At 37.1% G+C, this 14,837-nt stretch overlaps 2 protein-coding genes and 1 long non-coding RNA gene across 3 annotated transcripts; 2 read left to right on the top strand and 1 right to left on the bottom strand.

Moving 5' to 3' along the window:
- Nucleotides 1-2,809: 2,809 nt before the first annotated feature.
- Nucleotides 2,810-5,440, top strand: LOC103339234 (SEC14 cytosolic factor family protein / phosphoglyceride transfer family protein). The gene is made up of 3 exons (XM_008242508.3): nucleotides 2,810-3,156; nucleotides 4,303-4,567; nucleotides 5,013-5,440. The coding sequence occupies exons 1-3, from the start codon at nucleotides 2,913-2,915 to the stop codon at nucleotides 5,245-5,247; spliced, it is 744 nt and encodes a 247-aa protein (XP_008240730.2). The 5' UTR covers nucleotides 2,810-2,912; the 3' UTR covers nucleotides 5,248-5,440.
- Nucleotides 5,441-6,993: 1,553 nt separating this feature from the next.
- Nucleotides 6,994-12,147, top strand: GLDH (L-galactono-1,4-lactone dehydrogenase). Its single transcript, XM_008242509.2, has 6 exons — nucleotides 6,994-7,712; nucleotides 7,839-8,089; nucleotides 8,819-9,004; nucleotides 9,682-10,084; nucleotides 11,243-11,383; nucleotides 11,774-12,147. Exons 1-6 carry the CDS (start codon nucleotides 7,065-7,067, stop codon nucleotides 11,930-11,932), a joined length of 1,788 nt encoding a protein of 595 aa, XP_008240731.2. The 5' UTR covers nucleotides 6,994-7,064; the 3' UTR covers nucleotides 11,933-12,147.
- A 320-nt stretch (nucleotides 12,148-12,467) lies between these two features.
- Nucleotides 12,468-13,547, bottom strand: LOC103339236 (uncharacterized). The gene is made up of 3 exons (XR_514663.3): nucleotides 13,377-13,547; nucleotides 13,198-13,288; nucleotides 12,468-12,723 (listed from the first exon to the last, which is right to left on the bottom strand). It is a non-coding gene; the product is annotated as an uncharacterized LOC103339236 (long non-coding RNA).
- Nucleotides 13,548-14,837: the final 1,290 nt, after the last annotated feature.

Below are 14,837 nucleotides of genomic sequence, written 5' to 3'. Positions count from 1 at the left end.
ATCAGGATGAGTTTGGGGATCCTACTGATCTTAATGCTGGACTTGATAAAATAGTTGATGTTGAAACTGACAATAAAAGGAAAAGAGATTCGAAAAGACCTGGAGTTGGGGTTAAGGTGACGAAGCGGTTAGATTCTATTTTACATGCAATTGAACATCGAAGTAGCACTTTTAAAAGTAAAGACAAGGCTGGTTGTAGCATTGAGGAAGTGATGCAGGTGGTTGAAGGAATTCCAGAAATTGTCAATGATGATGACCTTTTCATGAAAGCTGCTGATATCTTAACTGAAAGAAAAAATAGGGAGATGTTTATTGCGTTAAAACAACCAAACCGACAAGTGATGTGGCTTACAAACAAGAAAGTTTAATCTGTCACACTTTATTTTATAAGCTTTATCGGTTCAGTATTGGAATGTTATTAGTTTATTATCATTTTATTTTTTACAATATGTAATGGTGGACATATTTTGTGTTTGACATTTATTGAATTGTTTACATTATCTAAATGGGTTATTTTTGTTGGGAAGATGCTTATATTGTTTTGCTTATTTGGTTTTTTCAATTGTACAAACATGAGTTCAAGCAACAGTGATGGTGATAATACTGACTCTTTGTCAGATGATAGTGATGATGAATTTTATGACTTAATATCTGTAGGGTGTGTGATGGTTGTGTCTGAATGGCTTAAATATGTTGATAAAGAACCATGTAGGACTTCGTCTCATACTGGTTATAAATGGGTAATTGAAGTTTTGAATGGCCATGAGGTAAGGTGTCATGAACAATTTAGGATGGAAAAACATGTGTTTTAGAAATTGTTGGAGACCCTTACAAGTACCTATGGTTTGAAAGAAGGTGGAGAAATACCATTACTAGAGGCTTTAGCAATGTTTCTTATCACATTAGGTCATGGCTTTACTAATAGAATGGTACAAGAAAGGTTCCAGCATTCAGGGGAGACTGTGTCAAGGTGGTTTGGGATAATATTAGAAGCTATATCTCGAATGGCTACTGATCTCATAAGTCCTAGTGATCCTGAATTCAAAAGAGTTCCAAAGAAAATTAAAGATGATAATCGATATTGGCCATACTTTAAAGATTGCATTGGGTCAATTGATGGAACACATGTACCAGTTGTTGTGCCTAGAGAAAGGCAAGTACCTTATATTGGTAGAAAAGGCATTACTACCCAAAATATCATGGTTGTATGTGATTTTAATATGTGCTTTACATTTGCTTGGGCTGGATGGGAGGGTGCTGCTCACGATGCACGTATATTTATGGAGGCCTTAAGAATACAGACACTGAAATTTCCACATCCACCTACTGGTTAGTAATCAAAATGTCATCAAGTTCAATATTTTCCTTTACTATTTCGCCTTGGATATGTTTCTTATATCAAATATGGCAAATAATACTAATATTGTTATTGATTCACATGTATAGGTAAATATTATCTGGTTGATGCTGGCTATCCACAAATGAAAGGATATTTAGGCCCTTATAGGGGTGAGCGATATCATCTTCCGGATTTCCGACGAGGAAGCCAACCAAGAGGGAAAAAAGAAATCTTCAATCACAGACATTCATCTCTAAGATGCACAATTGAAAGAACATTTGGTGTTTGGAAAAACCGATGGAGAATGGTACGTCAAATTCATAATTTTCCTTTGGAAAAACAAGTACAAGTCGTTATCGCTTCAATGGCTCTCCATAACTTCATAAGAATTCATTCAATGATGGATGTAGAGTTCCAACCATATGATGATGATGAAGAGTTACTTCCCCAAACAGATGATGGAAGGACTAGTATGGAAGAGACTATTGTACAAGAAAATGTAACCCGTGCACGAGAGATGGATGACGAACGCGAGACAATTGCAAATCTTCTTATGTCTATTTGATATTTGTGTCGATTAACAATATATCTTCTCATCCCAAAAAATATTTATTCATGTTTTTTTTTCAAGAAGTATGATTTGAAGCTATAAATTTTCAATTTTCGTTTAAGAATGCCCAAGATATAATATTATGTGATTGGGGTTATCAATTTAAAAATGTTTGATTATAAAAATACCAAAAAAAGGCAACAAAAAAAAACACTTTTTCTTTGGGAAGCCAAACGCTACGAATAACATCAAAATCACTTTTTTACAATATAAAAGCACTTCTATGTTGGTAGCCAAACGATGAACTGATTTTGCGCAAAAGTGCTACTAACATAAAGTGATTATGTTAAAATCACTAATGAGTAAAATATCTTCTACATAATCACTCCCAAACGAGCCCTAAATCACAAATGTTGAAACAAAAATAATGTCGAGAAAATTAATGAGAATTTTTTTTTAAGGATTAATCATTCTTAAACAATTTAATAAAGTTGCGGATTCAAATTATGAGTCTGCAAGGTTGGAGAGGAAATTTTTTTGAGTCCTAAAAATCATAAATAGTTATATTTTAGAAGGTGAAAATTTGAGTTTAGCCCCAACAGAATTAGAGATGACCTTAGAAAGATAATTTTATTAGTATGAGTGGTTTGGTAATTAAATCAACATTTTTTTCTTAATTACCTTCCTTAACATTATTGCCTTATCCGTTCAAAAGAATTCCGCATCATTGGTGATATCTGAAGAGAAAAACAAATATAAACAGTTAGTCATAATCCTGTGTGCTCAAAACACATGGTCTTGATAACAACTTCCACTCCCAGTCTGCCACTGCTGCATATTCTTCAATCAAATCTTGAGTTACCGTATCAAATCATCCCACGTGTCCAATTTAACTGAGCCCATATTCCACACATCCAACACCACTCTCGGTTCCGTCCTACGGTGCTCCACACAGCCACACAAAGAAAAACAGAGAGAGTGCGAGAAAGCGCGAGAAAGCGCGAGAAATCAACCAAACCGGAGATGGGTAGCCCGCCGGAGGACTTCTCGGTGGTGGTACTGGCATCGGATCTGGGTATAGATGCGAGGCCATTCTTGACGAACCAAGAAAGAGAGGTCGAAGAACAAGAGAATTGGTACGACTGCCCTCAGAACCTTATTGCCGACGAGGACTTCTCCGATCTCGAGCTCTTGCAGTTCTTTCGTGTTCAGGGCCATGACAAGTCTGGAAATCGTATTTTTCGCATAGTGGGAAAATACTTTCCCGGTAAACAAACAGATCCAACTATCCTTATCTGTTGTTACAGTGGGTGAATTGTTCCTTAGTTAAACTAGCTGCGTAAATGAAAACCTGTTTCTCAGCTGATATGTGTATTTTACTCGTCCATATCTGAGTTAACTGATTATATAAGCATGTCCTAATTATTTTGGCTTCGGGGTTTCGTTTGAATTTGAAGAGTTTCTATGTTTGTTTGGGTAATTGACAGTTTTTTGGGTAAAATACTTTGTGTTTTTGATAATTTTCTTGTGTTCTTTTTAGGTTAAACCCTTCACTTTTATTTATCTTTTTGGGTTTTGTGGTTCCCTTGGTATGGAACAACTGGGTTTTATGGAACTGCTTTTTACTTAATTTTTAGTTTTTGAAATATGTAATGATCTGTTCTGTGAACTGTAGAAGCTGTTAATAGAATAGTACCTTTTGTGGCAGGGACTTACCTTAGATTGCTTAATTTTGCTAATTTTTGGAAATAGTTAAAGTGTTTTTCTCTTCTAGATGTGTCTCGTTGGAAACAAATTGCACTTTGTGCTTTGTGATAAATATAACACACTCTATATAGTCAGGTTTAGTATTTCAAAGCAAGAAATTAGGGGTTGGTGATCACCGTCCTGTTCGTAGTTGACTTCAGCCTGTTTGGCATAAACCATCTTTCTCAATAATTCAATAAGAAAAAAAGGGTCTTCAGTTTTGTAAGGGATAGGATATCTCCCTTCTTGTACTCTGTATAAGGTATTTTTTGCTTTTAGGATGTTTGCAAATGTGAGATGGCAGGGATTCGGGCATGATGTGGGAGTATTTGACCATTGGTTTTTGAGCTGTAAAAGTCAATTTTAAATACTCTTAATGGCCGGATATAATGGTGGCGTTGATGCTGATGTGAAATGGGTTCTGTTTGGAGGGAATATTATCTTAGTTGAAACTTTTTAGGGGTTTGTTATGTCTGGTTTTGAATTTAACATTCGCAAAGAAGATGGATTTTTGCTTCCTTTTGGTTTGGATAAATTCTTTTTTATATTTATATTGGTGGGAAAATAATTAATTCTTGATTTTTTGTTTTCAATCTCCTTATTCTACTTTTTAAAAACCCTGTGTCACATGACAATTGTTTTAATTTGTCTGATTTTCTTTCTGCAGCTCCAGTTGTTAGTGGAGATAGGCTAAAGAGGTATATATTCCACAAATTATGCAGTGAGCTTCCAGAAGGGCCATACTGCATTGTTTACATGCATAGTACTGTGCAAAAGGAGGATAACTCCCCTGGCATAACTATCTTAAGGTGGATTTATGAAGACCTTCCTTCATATTTGAAGGACAGGCTTCAGATTGTGTACTTCATTCACCCTGGGCTCCGATCAAGACTTGTCTTTGCCACTCTTGGCCGATTCTTCTTAACTGGAGGGTGAGTGATTTCGTATACTTTGTAAACCCTCAATCTAATATAATAATGATTTCTTATCATTATTATTATAAAAAACAAACAAATTAGTGAATATAACGGAGAGTTTGTGGATTAGTATTTTGATATTAATGACATGTCTTTTGACTTTGCTTAATACTGTCTTGAAACTTGGTGATTATTTTGTTCAATGAACTGCAATTTAGACAAATCTGTCTTTGAGATAAGTAGGAAAAAAAATCATTTTGATGGCTGATGTTGAAATTCTTCAATTTATGTTTCAAGCAACATTATAGGATGTACTATGTAGTCATGCAGATTATGCCCAAGCATCCTCAAATGACTATATTTCCCTATTGAATCCATGTCTAAGTTACAGCCAACAGTGAATTGAGAAGCATAATCGATGTGGTATTCGTTTTTGTTCTTAAAATATCTTTGTTTGCAGCCTATATTGGAAAATCAAGTATGTAAGCCGCCTGCAGTACCTTTGGGAGGATGTAAAGAAGGGAGAGGTGGAGATTCCTGAATTCGTGAAAGGTCATGATGATGTTCTCGAGCATAGACCGCTAACAGATTATGGCATTGAACCTGACCCTCTTCACATGATTGAGGTTCCGTCAACAGCCTACTCATTTGGAAGGTATGAGGAGAGATGGGCATCAAGAGAATATACGTCGTAATTGGTACTATGTAAACAGCCCTTCCCTACTAATTGGGATTTAGGCGTCAATAAGTTGGCTTGATAGGTGGCTATCCTATGTATGCATGTTTTGTACAGAATAATACTGATGTGGTGTTGAGTAGTTTGTGCTCTTAAATGCTGATTATTGCGTACTACGAATACAACTATAGTTTACGCATACTTTTATCTTATACGCTTTTGGGTATTAGATTTTATTTTTAACTTCCAGGCTTTGTTTCGTTTTCTCCTTTATCTCTCCCAGTCAGTTTCAACTCTTGCTGCTTGACCGTTCTGCTCTAGCTTAGATTTGGAGGCCTTGTCTCCTTTGTAGATTCTTTGTTTTTATGTCTTTCTTCTTTTCTGATGGTGAGGCTGCTAGTGCTTAAGGTGTTTGGGGTGGTTATGGTCATGGCCATCGCAATGTGGTAGAGGTGGTGATGTCGATGGCATTTAATGTTTATCTTTTTGGCTAACCTAAAAGTCTACGGAATTTAATGTCCATCTTTTTAGAGGTATCAATCTATTATAAATGAGTGATGCTGGTGTTGGTGGTGATACTTGGGCACGTTCAAGATTGGTGGTGGTATTAGGTGTGATACTGAACCTCAATTTTATAATTCACTGGCATGAATAAATGGAAGTTCCAGCATACATATGTATATGTACATATGCGTCTGTTTTTGTATTTGTAGACTGAAAGAAGTCAGAGAGAACAAAAAGGAGGAAAAGAAGGCATTACTTAAACAAGCGGCAGAATGCCACTAATAAGCAAACAAAGAAAAAACCAACACTTTTCTCGCAAATGATTTGCACAACATAGGCTGTCTGGTTTGAAAACTATTAAGCCAAGTTGCCAAATGACATGTCTCACATCACGCATCGTGAACAAGGTGATTGGTGTTAGGAAGGCCACAAGTAGGCCCTATTTGGCTTCCTCTCTGGCAGCTTCCTACCTTACCCAAGAAAGGGCATCGGTGATGTTTCCTTCTATAAATCGTATCTTTTGGCATGGGTAAATTACACAGATACGATTCCTCTTTTCTAGATGACAACTTTTTTTTTTTTTTTCTCCCGTTAAATTGTAACCTTCACGGTGACTACCTTTAATACTAAGGAAAAGCGAGTTTTTAAGCACTCTAAAACTCCGGACGATGCAGGATTAAAAGATACAAAACGGGACACCATTTTTAATTTTATAAATACTTGATAAAAACAAACTTTCAGAAGTTTGATAATTTTATAAATATAGGAAGAATAAACGAAGAAACGAAGAAGAAACTGAACAAAGAGCCAAGGAAGAGCTGCACTCACCGTTTGACTATGGCAGTAATATGTCTGCAAACGAACTCTTTGCAAACGTATGTACAAAAATTCCCAGTCTAATAGGGCTTTTTTTTTTATAAATGTTTATGTGGGTTTTAAATTTGAGGGCATTTGTGTCTATTTACGTGAGTTTTTTGCTATATTTCAAATACAAATTTATAAATAAACCCAATCCTAGACATGTATTTATAAAAAAACCCAAACACTATTTAAACATAGAAACACACCCAAAATAAACTCTAAAGTCAACTTTTTGGGTGTGTTTATAAATGGGTTTTGAGTGTGTGTAATGATGGATTTTGAGTGTGTTTATATGTTTAAATAGTGCTTGAGTTTTTTTTTATAATTTCAACCCCCATTTTGGGTGTTTTAATAAAACTCCCTATTTAAAATGGATAAAAATTGGCTATTTTTTTTAAGTTCTCCAATCCCAAATACTAAAGAGGGAAGGAGGAACAGAGGGAGAAAAAAAATAAAGGAAAAAACGGAAAAATGCTCAGAGCTCTCACTCTCAGACGCTCACTCCAGTCCCTCCACCACAACCACCTCAAGCCGCTCATTTCCACCGCCATCCCCCAAAACCCACTGAACCCATTAAGCCCAGCACGCGCATGTTCCAGTCTTTCATCGCCATCAGCATCTTCATCAGCCTCTGAGCTCCGCAAGTACTTGGGCTACACAGCCCTCGTCTTGTTCTCCGCTGCAGCCACCTACTACTCCTTCCCTTTCCCTGAAAACGCCAAGCACAAAAAAGCCCAGATTTTCCGCTATGCTCCTCTGCCCGAGGAGCTACACACAGTCTCCAACTGGAGCGGGACCCACGAGGTCCAGACCCGGGTTTTCCACCAGCCTGAGACCCTTGAGGAGCTGGAAAAGGTTGTCAAGGATGCCCATGAGAAGAAAACCCGGATTCGGCCTGTCGGGTCCGGGTTGTCCCCGAATGGGATTGGATTGTCCAGGGCTGGAATGGTCAATTTGGCGCTGATGGATAAGGTTTTGGAGGTGGATAAGGAGAAGAAGAGGGTGAGAGTGCAAGCTGGGATAAGGGTGCAGGAATTGGTGGATGGGATCAAGGAACATGGCCTTACTCTGCAGAACTTTGCCTCCATTAGGGAGCAGCAGATTGGTGGCATTTTGCAGGTTGGTTTGTTTTTTTTGTTAAGTTTGATGTGGGTTTTGGTTTAACTCTTTCCAATTGACTGGCCTCATCACATTTTGATTTTTGCTAATATGATCTCTCTTTGCCTCATGTTCATATGCGTGTAGGTTGGTGCACATGGTACTGGTGCAAAATTGCCTCCGATGGATGAACAGGTGATCAGTATGAAGCTGGTCACTCCTGCTAAGGGAACAATAGAAATCTCTAAAGAGAAAGATCCAGAGCTGTTTTATTTAGCCCGGTGTGGCCTTGGTGGCCTTGGAGTGGTTGCTGAAGTCACCATCCAGTGCGTTGAGAGACAGGAGCTTGTAGAGCACACTTCTGTTTCAAACATGGAAGAGATCAAGAAAAATCATAAGTAATTATTTATTCCTTTCATTGTTAGATTTATTGGTTTATCTTTCATTCAGATAGTAAGTACAAAATGCATGAGTGTTGCTTGCAAGTTGCAAATTGCAACAAGTTTATGGAAATATGAAAACTATTGAGTGTGAGGCAACCATTGTTTGGTTTGGAGCTAGGGTTTTACAATGTTTTAAGGGATGGTGAAAACACTTCGATTGAGTGCTGAGATTTGGTGGCTTGTTATGCAAACCCTTCATTGAATTTCATCTAGTGATTTTTTATTTTGAAGAAAAAAGAGAAACTACAATAAAAACCACTCACAAAAAAGGTAAGTTAGAAAAAGCTCAAATTTTGAAAATTTTAGTCTCACTTCACAGCTGCTAACAATACAACATTATAAAAGAATGGTCATTTCAGCTAGTGATAGCAACACTTTCCGGTGAAACATAAAAATTGTCGATCACTGATGCATCAACATATACATGTGGTTCTTAAATCTCAGAAGTCATTGATTAGTAAGGGTAAGCTGTATGTACTGTTTTTTCTTATTTATAACGAATTCTTCTCTCACTCTGTATGCCCTGTTTTTGCTTGTTTTTAACGAATTCTCCCTCTCTCTCTCTCTCTCTCTCTCTCTCTCTCTCTCTCTCGTATTTTGACTACTGTGCGCTTATGCACCATTAATATTATAGCACGATATGGAATCAGGAAATGAATGATACATGATCTGTTTGTTTCACAGGAAATTACTATCTGAGAATAAACATGTGAAGTACCTTTATATTCCATATAGCGACACTGTTGTGGTTGTGACGTGTAACCCTGTATCAAAATGGAAAGGTCCCCCAAAGTTCAAACCCAAATATAGCAGTGATGAAGCCATACAGCACGTTCGAGATCTCTACAAGGAATGCCTCCAGAAGTGCAGGTAAAGTTGTTTCCTGGTCCTGTCAACCATATAATCTAGCAAGATATTTTCTGCTGTTTGAGCTGAAGGACAATAAGCTGTACAGGCTGAATGTCTCTTATTCCCTTTTATCATTTATCATTTTCTTTATTTTCATATTCTCTTGGCTTAGAGGACCTGTGCAAGTGCAATAAAGTAAAGGCATCAAAGTACTGCTAGAGCTATGTGGTGAAATGGGAAACAAAAACTCTTTGCAACATGGTCTTAAATGACTGCTCTTTTTCTTTCATTTCTCTGTTTCAATGTTCAGTGGCTTTGATATTCTAGATTTCTTACTACTGGAACTTGGAACTCTGTTTATATTACTGTTAAGACAATACTCATTAGCACTTAATATAGATGCATACGCTTATACTCTTGTAAGCTTGGGCAAGCTTGGTTGGGGTTGGTTTAACCAAGGTCAACCCAGGTCGTGAAATCCCAACTGGAATGTTGTATGCAGGTTGGTGGGCATGGATTGCAAACTCCTAGAGCTGTCTTTGGTGTTGTTGTGTTAGCATAAAACGGATTACTGGTCCTCCATTCTTCTTCCTCTATTATCTGTTCTTTTTTGCTTCATATACTCAAAAACTCCCATATTGCTATTGTGTTGATTCATCTGTTCGTTGCAGCTAACCATTTATACATTTTACTTGCAGTGTAGTTCCAGTTAAGAATGACGTGGACATAAATGAGCTCTCATTTACAGAGTTGAGAGATAAACTGCTTGCCCTAGATCCTCTCGACAAAGATCATGTTGTAAAAGTTAATCAAGCTGAGGCTGAATTCTGGAGGAAGTCAGAGGGATACAGAGTGGGATGGAGTGATGAAATTCTGGGCTTTGATTGTGGTGGTCAACAGTGGGTTTCAGAAACTTGTTTTCCAGTTGGAACCCTTTCCAAACCAAGCTTGAAAGACCTTGAATACATAGAAGATGTAAAGCAGCTCATAGAGAAGAACGAGGTACCAGCACCTGCTCCAATAGAGCAGCGCTGGACAGCATGCACTAAAAGCCCCATGAGTCCAGCTTCAAGTACAAAAGACGATGATATATTTTCGTGGGTAATTTCATGAACCAATGTTTCTTCGCGTTGTTCTTTATATCTCTTGGGTTAATTCCTTATGCATATCTTGAATTAGAAAGGTGTCAGTGGTATAAAAACGTTAATCACTTGTTGACCATGCATACAAGACAATTTTAGGGTTAAGGTTTTTTATATTTTACCTTGTTTAAGCATGATAGATGAATTGGTGGTACAAGTCTTCTGGGGTTTAGTGTAAAAGTATGTTCCCTTTACATTGAACATATGGAGGATGTTTGTGCTTATTGCTGGTGTTTCTGGCATAGGTTCTAACATGAACATGACATATTTATTAAATAGGTAACACATCTCTACCTGTGTAATCTGTTAATAAACAGATTTCATCCAGAACCCATTGACCCGTGTAATAAATGGATCTTGTTAATGATATGACATGATACAACCCACTTGAAATAGGTCACCATTTACCACCTTTATGAGAATTCAACCTACTTCAATGTATTTGTTTTTATAAGAACCAAACTTTGAGTAAAGTGACAGAAATTATGTAGGATGAACGAGAAGTCCGTCAAAAACTAATTCGTCTATGACCCAAAAAAAAAAAACTCCAAAGAATGAAAAAGATGAGGTACTATAGTATCTTGTAATTTTGTACACGTGTTTAACTTGTTTAGTATCATGTATCTTACATCCAACCCAAAAACAGTTGACAATGGGTAGAGATGCCCAGGGGCATCATGTATCTTAGTACTACTTTGCGAGGCTTTACTTCCACGATGTGGTACAGTACTCTCAACACTATATACAATTTATAAATTAAGAATGCGCACCCAATTTTAATAGGAATAGAATCGCCCAATGGTACTTTTAGATTTTTTCAACTACTAAAAGTAAATACTTAATTTTGCATTGGACAATTGAGAAAAAGGTTTTTGTGAAAATTATTTAAATGTGACAAAAAATAATCAACCACCAAGTAAATAAGTGTAGTAACATACAATGATCATATTAGTATCCATATCCATATTTGGGGCCGTATCTGTATTGGATACTCACCCTGGCCAAAATATTACATATCTCTGCTACGTTACATGTATGTGGAATTAGTTAACTCTTATCAAATGCTGTTACCAACTACAATGCTCATGTGTAAAAGCTGTTTTAAATTTTGTATCAGGTTGGTATAATCATGTACCTTCCTACAACGGATGCCCGCCAAAGAAAGGAAATTACAGAAGAGTTTTTCCACTACAGGCGTCTGACCCAAGTACAGTTGTGGGATAAGTATTCCGCTTATGAACACTGGGCAAAGATTGAGGTATTAAATGTCATATTAGATGATTGTCTTTGTAGAATCTTTCTAAAATGATGTTACCACCATGATATTATGAAATCCTGAAGAGTGAATTTATTGTTTTTAATACCCTCAAACTCATGCTAAATTTCCAACATCCATTGACCAAAAAAAAATTTCCAACATCTTAGCAAACTTAATTTTTTATAGGGTTTGCATTCACTTGCAATCTCAACAACAAATTCTTTTCTAAGGCAACACGTATTGTAACGTGTCCAGATTAAAGTTGTTTTGTAGCTGATCAAGCTGCTTCTTTTAGGAATTCTACCAATTTATCTTTGGTAAAATGGCTGAATAAAACATGTTATGTTATCACTGTTGTGCATTTTATTTAGACATGCATATCGTGCACAGGTTCCAAAGGACAAAGAAGAGCTTGCCTCTCTCCAGGCCAGGCTAAGAAAGCGTTTTCCAGTTGATGCATACAATAAAGCACGAAAGGAGTTGGACCCGAGCAGGATCCTTTCAAATAACAAGCTGGAAAAGCTGTTCCCATTATCGGACACCATTTGAGAAGCATCCTTCAGTGGTTAGTTATTGATTAATATGGCTTTTCACTAAATTTGAATGCATTTTGGCTTCAATAAAAAAAAAAAATCCGCCAAATCTGCCTCGAGTATCTTTAGACCTAAGAATATAACTGTAAATTTAAGAGGAATCATGAGATCCGATGTGATGTATTATTACATTTATTGATAATGGTAAAAAGGAAAAGCCTTTTGGACACAGCATTCGATCTCAAATATATTGACTTTGATTCTCAGGCCTCGATGTGCATTGGAAACATATCTTTTCTGGGGCTTGCTCGATATAAATTGCTTGTTTGAAAAATTGGGAAGTGCCAAAACAATTCAATTAGGGTTCTATATGTACCTCGCATCTTTTTACCCTGAGTAATAGTGAGCAAATATTGTGTAGAAAATTTGTTTAACCCATTCAAAAAAGTGGGGTGTATGTCAAATGTTCTTGTTGCGTTGATGTAACTTGTATAATGTACTTGCGTATAAGGAGAATAGACAGACGCAGGGAAAAATAAGAAGACTGAGCAGAAAAGGAAAATATGATGGTATATTATTACAATATGTGGATACACAGACGCAGGGAAAAATAAGAAGACTGAGCAGAAAAGGAAAATATGATGGTATATTATTACAATGTGGATACACGAAAAAATAATCAGTCAGGCAACCGCCCCAAGCTAAACAAAGATACAAGAGTAAGCTAGGAAGCTATTATGGTAGTCGTGCTTATGGTAAATTCAGAAGCATTCCTCACAAAGCCAACAGCAGCATAAGGCAAAGAGGCTGCACCAATAGATATCACAAAAGAAACAAAATGATTAGCATCAATTGACAGGACAAGGGAAAAGTAGGCAGAATTGAATGCTACAAAGCTAAGGACGAATAGGTTCCACTATGAGGAGATCCATAGTGCTCGGGGATGCAGAAATTTGGGTTTTAGGTATAAGTCCACTAATATCTGCAGTGATTCTGTTGGATTTTGGCTTGCGAGTTTTTTTATTTTATATTTTATTTTAATACAATCGATAGTCTAAACTACAAAGAGGAGGGGGCTGCTCACACACACACTAGCAAGGGGCCAAGAGGTTAGAACTTGAGACCATTGGTCTACAAGTCAAGGCTCTTTTCTACTGGGCTAGACCCCGTTGGTGACTTATTAGTTAGGTAGCAGGTCTCATGCTTTTCTAAGATTTAAGAAATTTTTACAATGATGATTGAAAGGAAAAAAACTGATGCATAAGATGTCTAACTACTTACCATCCCTCAATAAAGCCCCTGTCTCCTTTCTTTTTTGTCCGAGGCCTAAACTTCTTCCCAGTTGGGGGATTCTCAGTTGCAGTTGGGTATCCTTCAAACCAAAACCATATTAAAAACAAAAGTGAGTCCTGCTATATCATAAGGATAAAAATAAAATTTGTCGCACAGAAAGAAGGTACCTGCTGGAGGTTGGTTCTCTTGTGCCTGTGTCTTGGCCATCTTGGAGGAGAAACAGCAGAAGCTATGATCTAACTTAAGACGAAAGATCAAATTCGATTCAAAGATCAGTGTCTAGGTGACTCTAGTATAAATCTGTATGTGGTGGTGTAAATGTTGATTCATCTGTGCATGCGTATATATATATATATATATATAGAGAGAGAGAGAGAGAGAGAGAGAGAGAGAGAGAGAGAGAGCTCATGACCCTATAATGGTATAATGGAGTAAAGATTCTGATATTGGTCGGCTTCTAGTAATGTAATGTCTAAAGAGCCTTTTTCTAAAGGCAGAGCATATTGTGGATTTGAGTTTGGTTATGAATCTGTCCAGCTGACATGTGGTTCTGATTCTTGAGAAAGGGCTCTAGATACGTCCTTCAACTTTTGGCTACTATCATCTTCTCAGCATCAATTGTTTGAAGCCAGATTGGTGAGCCAAAATTTGCATTAAAACACTAAAAAAAAGCAAAGGTTCATCCACGTCATACAATTCCAAAAGCAAGCAGGAAAGGCTAATAAAAGGCAAGAAAACAGGGTCCTAAATCCAAAAGACTTGCGAGTTGCTTTTGATTTGGATTCTTTACTTGCTGAAGAGGGGAATAAAAAGCAGTGGAAAAAGCATAAAAAGAGTTGATAAAAGGTGTGAACACAAGAATTCTCTACACAGGTTTTCAATCAGTGATAATTGTTCACAATTTTAATGCTTATTTATACAGAGAATATATGCTTCCACTGTTTTATAAAAGAAATGCATTAAGAACAAGGTGTTGACATATGCTCCTGTGAGCTGCCATATTTTAATTTATCTTTAAAATTTTAATATTTTTTTCAAAGACAACTGGATTTTTTTAATTTTAGATTTTCATTTTCTCATGCAGCTCAAATTTTTTGTCCACATCAATATTAAAGTGGGGTTCAAAACGTGCCACATGGGCATGAAACAGCTGACTTGACAATCAACCAAAGAAAAGGCAAACATTGTTGTTGATGCGAAAAAGTGGTTCAACACTTTTTGGGCTCAACTTAGTGATATTGGGCCTTCATTATGCTTTGGGCCTTGGTAGAGCGTGTGATCTGCAAGACAACAAACACTCGGTAAGGCCTTAGGCACCGGTGTGGTACTGACCAAAGGCTCTCTAATGCTTAAGTAAGTACGGATTTAGAAAACTTAAACTAACAGATCAATAGGCTGTATGCCGTAAGCTCGGATTATCTCCATTTGGGGATAGTGGTCCTCTTTTATAGGCATTGGGAGGTGTGCATATTGTTTATAATTTCGATGTGGGACTGTGGACGTTGATTGTGGGCATGCCACGTCTCTTGGAGAAGGGAGTTGCCCTAATCGCTAGATCGGTAGGTAAGGTGTCGAAGGCCACCATAGCCAGGCTCAATATTGTCCACGCGGCTGGTCCTTATAGGCTG

Source organism: Prunus mume, linkage group LG8 (genome assembly GCF_029339155.1).
Source record: "Prunus mume cultivar Tortuosa linkage group LG8, ASM2933915v1, whole genome shotgun sequence".
Lineage (NCBI taxonomy): Eukaryota > Viridiplantae > Streptophyta > Magnoliopsida > Rosales > Rosaceae > Prunus > Prunus mume.
This window is presented reverse-complemented; position numbering and strand designations above follow the sequence as displayed.